This window comes from Spea bombifrons, chromosome 1, assembly GCF_027358695.1.
Source record: "Spea bombifrons isolate aSpeBom1 chromosome 1, aSpeBom1.2.pri, whole genome shotgun sequence".
Lineage (NCBI taxonomy): Eukaryota > Metazoa > Chordata > Amphibia > Anura > Pelobatidae > Spea > Spea bombifrons.
Genome location: NC_071087.1, coordinates 8,192,563 through 8,209,468, shown reverse-complemented (window position 1 = coordinate 8,209,468; position 16,906 = coordinate 8,192,563). Strand labels below are relative to the sequence as shown.

At 39.8% G+C, this 16,906-nt stretch overlaps 1 protein-coding gene across 2 annotated transcripts in view; it reads right to left on the bottom strand.

Moving 5' to 3' along the window:
- The window catches only part of CTNNA2 (catenin alpha 2), a 609,640-nt gene that overhangs the window by 51,950 nt on the left and 540,784 nt on the right, over positions 1-16,906 (bottom strand). For both annotated transcript variants that reach the window (XM_053458129.1, XM_053458130.1), the window contains exons 12-16: positions 15,567-15,767; positions 11,804-11,955; positions 10,151-10,264; positions 4,075-4,256; positions 2,289-2,394 (exon numbers count right to left, since the gene is read on the bottom strand). In XM_053458129.1, the coding sequence (XP_053314104.1) occupies positions 2,289-2,394; positions 4,075-4,256; positions 10,151-10,264; positions 11,804-11,955; positions 15,567-15,767 (755 nt within the window). The remainder of the gene's footprint in view (positions 1-2,288; positions 2,395-4,074; positions 4,257-10,150; positions 10,265-11,803; positions 11,956-15,566; positions 15,768-16,906) is intronic.

Genomic DNA, 16,906 nt, shown 5'->3' with positions numbered 1-16,906 from the left:
CTGGAGTTCACCACAGTCGCCAATAAAGTAAGGATCTTAAAGAATATTGAACGTGTAGAGTTGGGTATATCGGGCTCTGGCACGTTGTGGATGATTTTTCTTGAGATTTATAAATAAAATAGATACAGCCATATTGGTTCATGAGAGAATGAAGTCTTTAGCCATAGTCTGTCATCACCAGACCGGTCCTGGAGCTTTAAGGCCAGTGGCCGCCAGATGGTGAAAGTGCGGCCGTCGGCTGGATATGTGGGGGGGGTAGCACTTTTCTCTTTGACCCCCACCTGCTAAGGATTCCGCAGATCCCATGTCTATAGTGTATGGGGCTGTATGAGAAGAGGTGTTGGCATACCTGTGATAAGACCTGTGATAATCTAGGCTGTTACATTTCAGAACTAGAAGAATCCCTGCATGGACTGCTTATTCCCACTAGAGATAAGATGATAAATCCCCACTGTTGATCAGATCCGTGACTTTTTTGTTTTTCTGGTTCCAGAATTTCTTCCTCAATGCAACGAGCAAGATTTACTGTTTACTACTGGTATATATATTCATATTGTGGTTCACATTAGCACGTGAGCTACAATGTAAGTTAAATAATATAAAATAGATTAATGGAATAATGTTTCTATTTCCAGGTAAAAATGTAATTATCTTAACAATTTTTCAAGTCCTGAAACAGAACTTAAAAATGTAAAAAAAAATGATTGATTTATAAATATTTTTTTTACTTAAAATGTTTGGCATCTTTTTTTTTTTTTTTTTTACTAAATATTAAAGGCGAAAGTAGCTATATTTCAAAAGTAAGAATGGACAAACCCAAAACAGCACATAACTTCAAAATTCATCAATTGCCAAAAAAATAAATAATCCAATAACACTTTGGTAAAAACTGAAGTCTGCGGTCTAGAGAGGCTCACAGGGGAGTCGCTGCGGATAATACACAGAGAAATAAACTGAAATAGTCGTGAAAGATATTGGTTATTGATTAAATTTGCTTCTGAGACGTTAAGAGCCATTGTTTTGACATGTGCATCAAAAACAATCTCGCCGTCTGAAAAATACAATTATTAAGTGATGCTTAAAGACGCTTAAAGAAAAGAAAAATCATTTCGACATAGAGCTGCTTAGAAAAAAAAATCTTATTTCATAGCTTAAAGGGTAAAATTTCAGACCTAGATAATGATCAATGAAAAAAATACCGTATTGGCTCGGATATAGGCCGCCCCCGTATATAGGCCGCACCCTAAAAGTTTGGTGCTTTTTTAAAGAAAAAGTTTTTTTCTTTAAAAAAAAGCACCAAAAAAACATGCTGCCACTGTGTCCCCCCCCGAGATATGCTGCCACTCTGTCCTCTCCCCCCCGAGATACGCTGCCACTCTGTCCTCCCTCCCCCGACATACGCTGCCACTCTGTCCTCTCCCCCCCGAGATATGATGCCACTCTGTCCTCCCCCCCGAGCTATGCTGCCACTCTGTCCCCCCCCGAGATACGCTGCCACTCTCTCTCCCCCCCCGAGATACGCTGCCACTCTGTCCTCCCCCCCTCCGAGATACGCTGCCACTCTGTCCCCCCCTGACTTACCAGAGCAGACTCCCGGGTGTCTTGCGGGGCCGGAGGGGGACATCTACGCAATACGCGTATACAACTCCCGGTGCCGGCACTCAGCGGAAGTGCCGGCACCGGAAGTTGTATACGCGTATTGCGTAGATGTCTTCCGCCAGTCCCGCAAGACACACGGGAGTCTTCTCTGGTAAGTCAGGGGGGGGGTGTATCGTGCGGACAACCTCCCGTGCCGGCACCCCCCCCGTGAGAAGTGCTGGCAGGGGAGGCTGTCTGAGCGTATCAGAGAGTAGGATGCAGGTCCCCTGCACCGCTGCGGGGGATCTGTATCCTAACCCCGCTGCCTGCTCGGCGCCCGGGACTGCTTGTCCCGGGTGTCGGGCGCTAGACCCCGAATATAGGCCGCACCCCCACTTTAAAGACTTAAAGTGGGGGAAAAAAGTGCGGCCTATATTCGGGCCAATACGGTATTTTAAATTACGCATTTTTAGGCAATGAGCATATATAACATTGAGTGGAGAGGTAATTGAGGGTGATTTATGGGGGGGGGATTTAATTGGTTTGATATTATTCTGAAAGTAATATTTAGCACAGTTGTTATATTTTGATCATGGCGTTCCATGTTGGGGTCAAGAGAGGAAAAACTTAGGGAAAAAGGGAAACTTAAAGGGGGAGAAAAAAAACGTAAATGTATTAGAATTACTAAATGAACATTTAATTTGTATTACCTGATCAGCGACCGCGCGAGCCAATTTGTCCATCCTGGAACCGGCTTCCGCAATCTTTTTAGCTGCGTTAATCACATCGGATGTATTCTTTAGCGGACCTTTCCCTCTGGAGAGAAAGGAAAAAAAAAGTTATATATATCGTAATTGCAGTTGAATTAAATTACTAAAATAACTACCTGTGCTGGACTAACGCAATCATTGATTTTTCTTTTTTTTTTTACCGTTCTATAAACGATCCCTAATTTACCACAACTTCACCTTCTGACTATGAACCATTCAGCGTAATAAAAAAAAAGAAGAGGAGAAATTTGCTTGGTTTCCTTTCTTATCTAAACTTTCTCGCCAGCAATTTAGTTTGATGGCTTCTTCAAACTCTTAAATTATATTTAATAGTATGTACATTTTTAAGTGCTTATTACGGAGGAAGCTCCGCTGGAATAGAAAACGTTATAATTCCTGCATTCCAGGCTGGATCTCGAGGCTGGTGCAGAAATATAATATCACACATTAATATATATATATAGATATATATATATATATATATATATATATATAAAATATATTTTTATTATTTATATATATATATATATATATATATAATTTTCTAAGCTGTACATTCTTATCAATTAATAAATAATTCTACATGACCCACATGTATGGGATGTATGGTGTCCAGTGGGGCACTCAAATGACAGACTATTTGAAAATGTATTTATTCTAGACAAGACAAGCCAAGTTTACTGGTATCAGAGACCAAGCGAGGCCAAGCGAGGCTCCGCGGCACTGTGGTATCATGAATATACCTGGCACGATATTTTGACAATTTACCTCTGCGTCCTTAGACTCGCTGACCCCGCCGTAGAACACCAATATTGCCAATTGTTCTATCCATGGCAGGGCTATCAAGTACACGGAATAAGTGGCCATTTATGACCTCCGAGGAAGTTCCTAGGCATGCCTTCACTGCTAGTTTTAAGATATGGAGGATGTCCCACCTGGAGGTTTTGTTTGGGGTCACCAAAAACCTAAAGTCTGGGCAGAAGTGGACTTCACTATATGGGTTCAGCACCTAGGATTCTATTGTACAATGTGCAGCAATGGTTGGTTCTTGCGTTTTACTAATTTCCCCCATTGCCTGAAGAAGCCACACTGATGGAGAAGCCAACAATCCCACAGCTATACTAGCGTTCTTTGTTGGAAGGGCTGCTGCTTGCACGGCATTCATTCGCATTCATTCACTATTCCACAAAGTTCGGTCACATGAAGCACACCTTCATTCAGCCCAGAAGATCAATGTTGGCATTGTTAGACAGGATACTTAGACTTCATTGTAAAGGATTGACTTTAGGATTATGGCATCCCAAAATACATTTTCTTTGGGGTTTTTTTCATGTCTATTCCCTTTAGCAGCCAAGACCAAATGTTTTATTAATTTGAAGGTTAATCCTTCAATAAACTGTTGGATTTGATTTATAACGTTTCATTTGACTGGTTCATTGTGAGGGGTCAAGTTTCCTTTCTCGTATTAGAAGGCCTTTGTTAGCCCTGCATAACTAAAAGCTGAACAGGTGAGAATTAACATTGAAGTGTGCAGGGCCAACATTGTCCCTCTTCTCGGGGAAATGAAATGATATTAGTCTTTCATAATTTATTTGGTGGAATGAAAGACATCAAAAATCATGGTATTGGTGTAGTCACTGAGGCATCATAATGTTAATCTACTTCTAATAATATCCCTTTCCCAACCGAGACATAGTCATACAAGCAAATACACGTTGGGTCTCACCTGGTAAAGTCTGTCATTTCCATCATTATCATGCACATCTGCTTGGCCAACACAATGATGTCATTGCCGCTGTCATCCCATTTGGCGACCTCCGCGTCCAGCTTGCTTTTCTCCTGGTGGAAGATCTCCACCTGCTCGGCTATCTTTGCCTTCTCCTCTTGCGGTAGCTGAGCCATGATAGCCTGACGGACATAAATAATGTGCAGATCACAAGGCCGTTCCGTGATTTTAATGAGAATAATAACAGAAAGGCAACAAAAAAGTACAACCGATCGGCTAGAAAGGATTGGATTCTTAAGGAGAAGCTACAGCTTCTTGCCGCCTCCATGCTCTGAACATTCTCTCCATTGATTGGCTGCTTGAAGCAGCCAGTCAGTGGCAGAAAAGGGGCCCCTGGACCAATAGGGAAGAGCCATCTCCGCTGCTGGCCAAGTTCTGTGTTGCTTTATATGATGAAATCTTCCGAATAAAGAATAAGAGGATATATCCGCGAAGGTTTATCTACCAGATAGGATAGAATTAATGTTCCGTAGAGCTAAACGCGGAAAAGTACCTTTAAGGGAATGGCCTATAATTTGGGGGCAGCCTTTATTACAACAACCAATATGGTATTTATAATACTTGGTGTCAGATGGATGCATTTGGCAGATAAACAATGACATACTCATTACCATTTGCCACAATACATTATTATTAAGTGATACGTGCCCTAAAGCACGTTCAATCGTGCAGGAAAACAACATTATTAGACAACTCTTAAATCCAGATGGTAACGTTCAAAAATAATTTGCACACGGAAAGGGTTTTTCTTTTTTTTCCCCTTTCTCCGTCTATATCCTACACAGCGCGCCTTGCATGTAATGGCGCATGACCTATATTTTAATGACATTTATTTTTTTTTCCTGTATATGTCACTTTCAATCAGCCAGTGTTTATTTTCTACATATTCTTAAAAAATGCTCTTGGCTTTAAAAAAAAAAAAAAAAAATTGACCTTTTTTGAGAACTGGAAAAAAAAAAAAAGGTTATCTCCAAACAGAAGATCAGTAAATGAAAGGGGAAAAAAAAAATTCACATTAATCAAATTAAAATTCGACGCGTGTATTTTAATTAGAGCTTATCAAAGGAGCCTAGTAGATTCCAATTGAAACACAGTGAAGTATTTCTGGAGGAATTATATATCAAAACTCGAGCCACCTAAACTATTTTGATGGAGGAAAAGCAGAATCAGTGAAAATTAATTAGCTGTGATTCAAAAGAATAAGCGTATGATAATTTAAATAATGCCTGTCTGTGTAAAAGTTGGAATGATCATTAAACCCTCTTCAGTCTTTGAGGAGTTCGCAGAATCTTTATCGCCGAGTTAAGGAACCGCAACTGGATATATTTTTGTATTTTACCAATCTTTCAAAACGTCTGTTTCCCCCCCAGAGTTGACAATTCATTTGTGTTAAGACGTTAGGAGGCCAAGTGTTCCGTTAGCAGGTTCTTATTGTTTCCATTGATGTTTGCGTTATATTTAATGGGTAAACACCATGGAAAAATGTCATCAGTGTTGACATGACGACGTACAGAACTTTAGAAATGTAGGTTTATTTAATGTTTTCCAAGAGGGATTCTTTTAGATTTTAACCCCTTAATGACAACGCCAGGACATGTACGGGCTCAGAATACATTGTTTTCAATGGGTTTAGGGACCGCCCATTGTCCTTAAGGGGTTAATAGCCAGAAAAGGTCCTTCTGGGTCATTAACCCATCGGGGAACTCTCCAGGTTTCATTGAGAGTCTCCAGGTGAAGTTCTGCTTCCCGGAGTCTCCGGGTTACTTGTCTTGGTTAAGTTTATCTGGGGCGAGCCCTGCTGCAGCTGCTACCTCAGACAGCAGGAGATCTCTAGGTAGGCTACCCTGGACGGATTCCAAGGTATGGTGATTAAATGTTTTCTTAAATACAAGGCAGTACGATAAGTACTTAGTGTGTTTCTAAGTCATCTAGAACGTGATAACAGAGGCTTAGCTAATATATAAATATATATTAGAATATATAGCGTTAAAATATTATATTCAACACCACAACTGTTTTAATCAGAAAACATTTTTAAAAGCTGCTTCAGAAGTGCTACTAGTAATAAAAACTGACATCAGGGTTCCTTTTTAATCAATGGGAAAGCGGCGACGCTCTTCACTAATTTATCTAAGAGTCCATTAAGAAATGACACATGACAAAAAAAACGCACTCGAGGTTCTTCTAGGAACGGATGTTCTTCAGTAACAAGGGATGCGGAGCACATTTTATCTGGATAAGGGGAAAGAATTAGATATTTCAATATTTTAGCCAAAAGATATGGAAAAAAAAAATTATAAAAAAATAAACTGACCGATATGGATCTTCTAACTGTTGTTTTTTGTGAAAAATACTATTTTTTACTAGTAAGAGTATTTTTGAGGGTTAGAAAATATCACACTCTACCTTAGATGGTTTCTGAATATAAGCATAGAGTTTGCCGGCAGCTAAGGCCCATTTGGCCCATCTAGTCTGCCCTTTTTGCCTAATTTAAGGACCTTAATAGGTCACTTCTGCTGGGAGGCTGTTCATAACCCTCATATATTAATAAAAGTTTAATAAAAGTATTAACGAAACCAACAAATATGCTTATTGTACTCTCGGCAACAGTTTCTGATGGTCGAAAAAGCATGGTCTTAAAAGGTGAACTTCTCTTGCTCTTGAAGTCTCGCGTAGGACATTATATCGGAGGTTCTACCTACAAAGACTGACTCTTATCATCCTCCATTTCTCCGATTGCATATCTCGATGGTTAAGATCTAATTATCTTTTTATTTTCTAGGTAGAACCAGAGGGAAAACATGTCGGCATCAACCAAAGTGTTGCTGGAAATTCTTACACTTGCGCTTGTCCCAGTAATTAGTTTTTTTTACGCATATGTTAAACATTCTTTCACGCTCCTTCAACCATAAAAAATAGAAATATTTCCAATCTTCCTAAATCAACAAAATAGAAAGTACTGAGGGAATTTCCTTTCTAATGAAAGATAATTAAATTGTATTTTTATTTCATTTTGATTGAATGCATTTGCTCTTCCATAGTTTGATCCTCATCTTTTGTGTCACATTCTATTAGATTATTGCTTTTCTAATAACCATTGTAGACTTCAAAGCTTCACGTATGAGGGAGATGCTACATTTCTTATTTTTTTTTTTTTACCTCATGGTTTCCGTCTGGATTTATAATTCCTCATCACCTTTTCTATGGCAAATAAGGAGTTTTTACAAAATATTTATTTTAATAGGTATATTTACTAAACCTCAGTTAACGACCTACGTTGGTTGATGGCCACCATCAAGGGCGTCCATCCAGTAGCCAAGTATGGGGCGTAAGGAAGCAGGGGAGGCCGTCCTCCCTTATCTGTTACAGACCCAATCATTGGTCCTTCTGGCTCGATACTCGTGTTTGGACCACTGTTGGTTTTGAAGGCCAGATGACCCCTTTCCAGGGAGTAGGCAGCCCTGATGTTCCCTTTGGAGAGTTTGGAGACATGATAGTCCCTTTCCAGACTTTGGGGTCTAATGGTCCCATTCTGGAAGATCATACCTTCCCATCTCGCAGGTACTCAAGGCAGGAGAAACTCTTCTTGGAAGAACTTGGTTCCTGAGTCTGAGTTTCTGACACCTTTTGGGTCATAAGCTAGTTGGAGCAGGCTCCTCCTTACCTTTTATTTCCAAATTGTTATGTTCAGCTCTGCGGGACACGATAAATACTGCGGGATAAATACTATACACCGTATATGTATCAGTAAACGTCGTATATGATCTAGGTCAGCGTCCCACAGAAATACATCGCTGAGTGTCACATCACCAGCCCGGAGCTCCTGCTGTTGTATAATACAGTTCCTACGATGATCAGTCAACCATATTGTAGCCTAAGTGCAAATACTGCGATGATCCCATCCAGCCCCTCATGGGAAAAAAAAGATAATGGACTGAAAATGTTACATTTTTTATTATTAATGTTTAATATTTCATGTTTTATAATAGTATCTATTTTACGCGTTTCCAGCAGGCATCAGTATAAATTTATAACTTATAAATACATTTTACTTCTAAACTACTGATAGATCGTATTTTTTTTTTGAACTGCGTTCTTGAGTGCAGAGACTGAGATTTTACACGTTTTATATTACTCACAGCGTTGGGTAAGAAAACATTGTTTCTGCAAATAGATATCATTATACGCTTATATAAGTGGCTTTATTCTAGAGTTTTATCCGATCGATGTTCTCTTGGACTTTGTGTCGCAATTCCAATCATACGGAAAACACAAAAGGGTCTGGTGTGTCCCATTCATCAGAACATTAAACAGGAACCGTCACCGTCACGGTTTTAATTATGATTAATTTATTAAAATCAACTAAAGCTTGATGCCCCTTGGTATACTAATAAAGTGGGAGATTATTGCTTATTTATTAGGTTTCATACATTATAAAACAATCTTTAAAAATGTGGGAATTCTATATAACTTAAAACTTCTATTAATGGGATGTAATGTTTATAGATAATCTGCATTCAATTAGATCTGATGTTATTCATGTTGGACAATATGTAATATGTGAATTAACTGAAATGAATTAATTTCTGGTAGTGTTACAAAAAACCCCCGGGGGGGAGGCACCAGTTGGATATCTCCTTTGAACATTAATGGTCAACCATGTAAACCAGCTGATACATTTCATTGGTTTTGTTGATGAATACATGTTTGTTACCTAAAAAAATAAAAAAAAATAAAAAAAAATTATCTTGGTGTGTATCACGTAACTTCAGTAAAAGGAGCCACGTCACCTTTATGGGTTAACCCTTTCAGGTTCCTTTTTTTATTCATTACTCTTTTTAAAATAAAAAAAAAACTAAAAGAAAAGCTAATTCATATATATATAAAAAATGTATAGTTGCTATGGATTTATTCGCTTTTTTTTCTTTCTTTTTTTTTTGTCTTATTTGATGCAAAAACGGAATGTACTTGTTATGTTCTCAAAATAAACGGATTGTATGCCGCGGACGCGCACCTGGCTGTCTGCTGGCTCTTCCTAAGCTATGCTAAGTACTTTCAGCAGTGATTTGGGTTAGGACCACTCCGGCGTTCTCTCTCTCTCTCTCTGTACTGCCACAATAAATTTGTGCTGTAGGAAAATATTCTTCGTTATGTGTCAGAGGACGCTTTGGTTTAATTTGTTATTCCATTTTGGGCAAAAAACGGAACAAGTTGTGCCCAGAGCAGGGAACACGAAAGGAACCTTGAATCAGCATTCTACCGAAATAAATGAGGAGCGCAAAACGCATAGGGAATTAACCCCTCTTAATGTATACACGACGCCTTACACTGCAATATAGCAACAGAACCCTCGCGGCTAAGTCACAAAACCCTCTTGGTCCGACGTCGTGTTCACAAGTACAGAAAGCAAGGCTGAATACACAAAATGCTGCACGTTCAAAAATATTTCTCTTCCACAGACAGGTTAAATACTAGGGGCAGCGCGATGCCTTTGATTAAGCGTCTTTCAGCGAGGAATTCATCAGGAATGCTTTTCAAATCGGCTGCTAGTTGTGTAGCCAAGTGTTAAGTACCGCGTTCCTTAACCTTGGAACTTGGAATGAGCAGTGATAACCCGTGTATAACCCCGATATTATTATATATATTATGTTATAGCTTCAGAAAAGGCCTGGATTGCTTCAGCGCTCCATCAATTGATATCTCTCGAAGGAGCAATTCATATAGCTAGTCTTCTCTACGGACATAGGTTTTCAAACGTTTTGGGGGTCAAACATTTTGAGAAGCGTATGAATGAAGAGTGCTACATTTAGAACAGATCATGAAAGAGGTGACACAAGACTGAATGTATTAACAATACGGATATATGTCGTGTATCAACTAAAAACCAAATCATTCCATGTTTAATTCCTCAATTCCAACCAACAACACAGTCAAATATAGAGGGTGGTAGTCCTTTAGTCTCGGACTGTTGGTAATTCCCAAGGTTTAGCTCACTTTGTAACATTCGTTGACTTACTCTTGCGCTTTGGCCAGCGATAAGTTGGTCATCCTCCGTCTGCACGCTCGTTCGGCTTCTAATATCATAATCTTCTTGTTCAAAATCAGAATCGTCCTCAAGTTCTTCGGGAGTCTAAACGAGGGAAGCAGTATGACAAATTGACAACACATACTAATGATGTTATTCCGAGCTTGCACTCTAAACCCATGTAGGCCAACGGCATGTCACGCTATGGATGGAGATAGAAAGGGCAAGAAACATTGTGTTTTTACACTTTAAGGGATTTGTAGCTGTTTATGGGTGAAAAAAGTTGTAGAAGGGTAACAAAAGAAACAATGTACAATAACTAAATACAGGACAATAGAAGTTCCATTAAACGCATAATCCAAACATTCTGAAGGGCCAAGAACGGTTGTTGTCACCAACGTGGAAATCTCCTTCTAATGCCTTTTTGTTACTCTACAAACGACATACCGTTTGGATTATTTAATGAATGGAATGATAATGAGTTATGGTCCGCACTATTTCAATTTACACATGATAAATGATATCCTGAGATTGCATTTAAACCAGTGATAGTCTGTTAAACACTGATGTCTCGGAAGTTAATGTAGTGTAAAAAGTTACAATGGTGTGGTTTGTTAATGAGCGAAGAAATGCTAAGTACCAGATGTTTCGGGCTCGGGAAGATTTTTTTTTTTTAACAGATATTATTCTTGGCTCATATGGAAGAATTTGGCCCAACGCATACATTACAGGGTCGTGTAGGTAAGAAAATAAGATTTTAATTAGAGTTAAAAACTTTATGTTGCCGTTTTTTTCTCTTTTTCTGACTGGTAAGCAGAAACTTGCGGTATCGCTAAGTTTAACCCCTCCTCACCTGGGGCGCAAAAAACGTTTAACCATGGGGAAAAAGTATGTCGTGTGCACTTTTGTTTTTGACTATTTTAAAATGGACGTAAAATCTGATTATGATTTTGTTTTTACAGAAAGCATTTTTTTTCATTTGCGTCCGAGGTGTTGAGCGGCCCTGACTTTGCACTCTGTTGTTATTCAATAAACATTGATATTACTTTATAGAGTACTTGAGACCGGTGAATGACTTTTTGCTTCACCTTAGCACAACCTCCCTAACAAGAAAAGATATCGCTAAAGGAAAATGTATATTTGCTATTCATACAGAAGCAGAATGCAACATGAGCTATACACTAATACGCTATGCGGACAAAAGTTTTGGGACACCTGACCATTGCACCAACAGGGACTTTGATGACATCACATTCTAAATACATAGACATTAATATATAGTTGTTCCCTCCTTTGCAGCTATAACGGCTTCCACTCTTCTGGGAGGGATTTTGGGGAGTTTCTGTGGGAATTTTTGCCCGTTCATCCAGTAGAGCGTTTGTGAGGTCAGGCGCTGATGTGTGACAACACAGATATGGCGGTGCTTTGCTAAGGTTATCTAAACATTGTCTCTTTTAAAATTACTTTTCGATTTTGTAACAACTTAAATAAATTTTTAGGTTTTTTTACACATCTCACAATGCTAAATTAGATGCTGCTTCATTCTCCGCATCTAGCCCAACAAATATGGATGGATCTCCACATATCCCTTTCCCCCCCAAAACTCTTAAATGGCCATTCATATGTCTAAGTTCATGTACTCACCCTTATCATGAGAACGGCTTTCCGTATATCACGCACTCCATCGTAAACCAGACGGGACGCGTCTATAAATTCATTCTCTTCAAACGGCTGGGGGATATTTGTGCTTAATGCTTCAATGGCAACTTCAACTTGTTCAGCAAATCGGGGCATAACTACACGAGAGGATGGAGAAAAAAAGGGTTAATCCATTCCTCTTTAACTGTATGGTTCCAGAAGAACTGGATCTAGTAAAGGAGAAAAAAGGAGCAGCCACAGAGGGTTCTTAGATTCTAGAAGGCTAACTGGATACGTTTCTGTTTTTCAGGTGGAAACGTTTTTTTCAAGTAAAAAGAAGAAGAAGAAGAAATTGCCTGGAGTGGTACCTGAGATTGGATGATGGATAACACAAAACACTTTGGCAAACAGTTTTACTGTGAAATGAAAGATTGACGTCGCGTTTTGAGGTATTGACTTTAGTGTAAAACAAGATCCTGTAGGCTGCGGTATATGCTTCTCCCGAACAGAGCCGCTTGGAGAAGACTTTAACAAGACAAGTAAAAAAAACAGAACACAAAATCGGTAATACATGTGGAAAATACTATTATAGGAGGAACATATTCACGGAATATATAGAATAACCATATCATGTTGATTAAAACATTTTTGGAAACCTGAGATTTGTGGCATTCTATGAACAAAAACTTAGATATTAATTATTTTCCTGATCTGAGATCCACTCTCTTCTCCTCACCTCACACTTACAAAGGGTGAGGGGACCAATAAACTTCCACTTATGGAAAACTGCAACGTAATAGGGAATAACAACTTTATGGGAAAGAATGATCATGCAGTAGTGACATCAACTTTATGAGCAAGGTAAGCCCACACATAAAGGACCACTGCTCTACAACGCTCTAACAATAACAGATAACTCAACGCCTTGGATATAAGGACTGATGAACAATTTTGGAATCACCTCCTACATGATCTACTCCAAAACATCATCACTACTCAAGAAGATACAGGACTTCCTCAACAAACTTCAACATGAAACCAACTTTGATCAGATAAGAACGGTCCAGCTAATGAAAACTCGGAAATGGGCAACACAGGCCAAAAATAAGAAACTCATAGGACTCCAAGATAACATCTACCACCGAAACACCCAAAAAACACTATATATGGTACCTCACCTGTAATATAACCCCCAGCGCTGTATACAGTAATATAACCCCCAGCGCTGTATACAGTAATATAACCCCCAGCGCTGTATACAGTAATATAACCCCCAGCGCTGTATACATTAATATAACCCCCAGCACTGTATACAGTAATATAACCTCCAGCGCTGTATACAATAATATAACTCCCCAGCGCTGTATACAGTAATATAACCCCCCAGCGCTGTATACAGTAATATAACCCCCCAGCGCTGTATACAGTAATATAACCCCCAGCGTTGTATACAGTAATATAATCCCCAGCGCTGTATACAGTAATATAACCCCCAGCGCTGTATACAGTAATACCGTATTTGCTCGATTATAAGACGACCCTGATTATAAGACGACCCCCCAAAATCTGAATATTAACTTAGGAAAAAAAGAAAAAGCCTGAATATAAGACGACCCTAAAGGAAAAAAGTTTTACCAGTAAATGTTAATTCATGTAAACTATTTTTTTTAATAAAAGCTATGATTGAGAAAAATATTTTTTTTTTGTTTTTATTTCTTTTATATTTTCTATTGTATTTTCCAACCTGTCCCCCAGTTACGCACATCTGCCCCCAGGCTTGCCACACCAATATGGCACTGTGGCCCATGATATGCCTTTTAACCCTCTATATGCCACTGTGCCCCATGGTATGCCTTTTGACCCCCTATGTGCCACTCTGCCTCCAGAAATGCCTTATACCCCTATATCCCATTCTGGCATTTAGGGGGTTAAAATGCATATTATGGGGCAGAGTGGCATATAGGGAGGTATAAGGCATTCCAGGAGGCAGAGTGGCATTAAGGGAGTTAAAAGGCATTATATAGAGCACTCTGCCTCCAGAAATGCCTTATACCCCTATATGCCACTCTGGCATTTAGGGGGTTAAAAGGCATATTATGGGGCAGAGTGGCATATAGGGAGGTATAAGGCATTTCAGGAGGCAGAGTGCACTATTAAATGCCCCCTTAACGCCACTCTGCCTCCTGAAATGCCTTATACCTCCCTATATGCCACTCTGCCCCATAATATGCCTTTTAACCCCCTAAGTGCCAGAGTGGCATATAGGGGTGTAAGGCATTCCAGAAATGCCCTACACACACACACACACACACACACACACACACACTTACTTACTTACCGGTGCTTCCAATTTCCTGGTGTATTGCCGGGGCAGCGGGTTGACGTCTCATTCCGCGGCAGCCGGAAGGAGGTGGAGTTGGCAGCGGGGGTTTGTATGCGTCCGTCGCAAATACCTTCCCCGGCTGTCAGAGATCAGGAACTCTGGAACAATGATCTCTGACAGTCGGGGAAGGTATTTGCGACGGACGCATACAAACCCCCGCTGCCAACTTCACCTCCGGAAGCACCGGTAAGTGTGTGTGTGGGGGGGGGGGCGACGACAGGAGGATCCAGGTCCCCTGCAGCGGTGCGGGGGATCTGGATCTTAGTCTCCTAATCAGACCTCTATTTGAGGTCTGATTAGAAGACGACCCCGATTATAAGACGAGGGGTATTTTTCAGAGCATTTGCTCTGAAAAAAACCTCGTCTTATAATCGAGCAAATACGGTATAACCCCCAGCGCTGTATACAGTAATATAACCCCCAGCGCTGTATACAGTAATATAACCCCCCAGCACTGTATACAGTAATTTAACCCCCCAGCACTGTATACAGTAATATAACCTTCCAGCGCTGTATACAGTAATATAACCTTCCAGCGCTGTATACAGTAATAACCCCCAGCGCTGTATACAGTAATATAACCCCCAGTGCTGTATACAGTAATATAACCCCCAGTGCTGTATACAGTAATATAACCCCCCCGCACTGTATACAGTAATATAACCCCCCAGCGCTGTATACAGTAATATAACCCCCAGCGCTGTATACAGTAATGTGGGTCAGAATTGACAAAAAACGGTTTTATCTCATTTTGTTCCAATAAACCCTCTTTTATCTGCAGACCTGGAGCCGCCATTGCTGTCAGTCATGTGATATTTTGGGTGACTTTCCCGACTCAAACACCACACTGAGCTGATGCTTTACGGCAATACTAATGAAGTCCGTCCCTCCATAGACTTTCTTGAGTCACAGTGGCATGCTGGGTGATTCAGACTGAGCCATTCTATTGTTTCCTACAGGCAGTATGATGAGGAATCAAGGTATTTGTCTAGTAGTTTGTCAGATAACAGAGCGAGAACTCATACAAATGCCTAATACACAGCTGCCTGGATATATATGAGCTATTTGTTTGAGTTCTCGCTCTGTTATTTGAGACCATGAATATATTTGGTGGCAGCTCTCCTTTAATCTAAGCCTTTATATTGGAGCAACAATGTACCAGATGAAAAAAACAAACCCTTCCAAGGACAAACCCATCCAGAGCTCTTATTCTATAATAACGCCGGTGAAGATTAGCTGGGAATCTAGAACATTAATATGCGATTTTCCACTCAAGCGAGAAACTCTTTAGAACGTAAACAAAGGTGTTTTTTTGTGTGTGTTAAAATACATGAATTTAACAGAGAACTTTAATGGAAAGTGACAAATCATATCTATTCTACTTACCAGTTTCTGACAGTAATTTGGTCGCTTCCAAGACTTTCTCCGTATAAACACCGGCTTCGTAGTTCTCCATTTCGGCGTTAATGATATGGATCACTCTGGCCGCACGACCTCTAATGGCGCCTGCGGTTCTATCCAGTGTATCCACGTCGCCCTCCTGCAGGGCGATGACACATTTATTCACGTCCTCCAGTATGTGGTTTTCTATGGAAGGAAGCGGCACGTACGGAGCACACGTCAGTATAACAGGACTTGGTTAGGAAAGCTGAGCGTTAAATGAAAATGTTGTCATGTTTAGAATATTAGGGTCATTTCCTCGTTGGATCGAAAAATATAAGTGATATTTTCAAAGCGACTACCCAGCCATAATCTATATGTGCTGATTTCATAAAGCTGATGAGGTCATTTCTCGAGGTCAGATCCTTGTTATATTTTCCCGCCATTTACGAATAACGCAGGCCTAGTCTCCGGTGAACTTTTGCAGCAGTTATTTTTTGTAAGGAAGCACAAATGCAATAAAGCTACAGTACATTGAAGTACAACTGAAGTATAATGGCATAAAAGTGCAGTAAAAGTGCAGTATTGCAGTTTTTTCCTGTCCAAAAAAACTGCAGTATTACTTCAGAAAAAACATGCAGTAATTTTTCGTAAGGGTTATGCTCGAGGGATCCTAAATCCCTAACCCTGTCATATACTGAAATATGAAAATATCATAATTAAATATAGCTTGAGTCCATTATCTAAAAATATTAGAGACTTCGATGGAATGTAAAGAAGTTTTAATTATCAAGAGGGTGACAGATAAGTGGATCAGTGTCCCAGCAGAAGCGGTAGTACATTGAGGGTATGCATATATGCATTTGGCTCCTGAAGATGAGAAGCCTAGATGGGCCGACTGGGTCTTATCTGCCGTCAAATTCTATGTCTCTGTGTTTAAATTAGGGGAAACCATACCAGTCGAATACATCATCTCCACTATCACTGTCTAATCCATAAAGCGAAGCCCTTTTTGATTTTTTTCCCTTTATTTTAACACCACAATAGAACAAATTCTGGCAGCGCTGCCTTAATCGATGAACTTATCCAGGTTTATTCAAATATTGTTATAAGCAGCAAGTGGTTGGTATAAAATATTTGGCTTTTAAGTCATTTATTGATCTTTACGCTCAGAACAAAACTAATAAAATACCAGATTGTCATCTATATGATTCCCGTCACTCTCAATCTGGGCACGAAAAGACTGATCAGCTAAATGAAAGAAACGGGACGGCATGAAAGCAGCAAGTATTAGCGGTGTTATCTGGGTGAAAGCTGGACTGATAGAACGTAAAGAAAACATATTT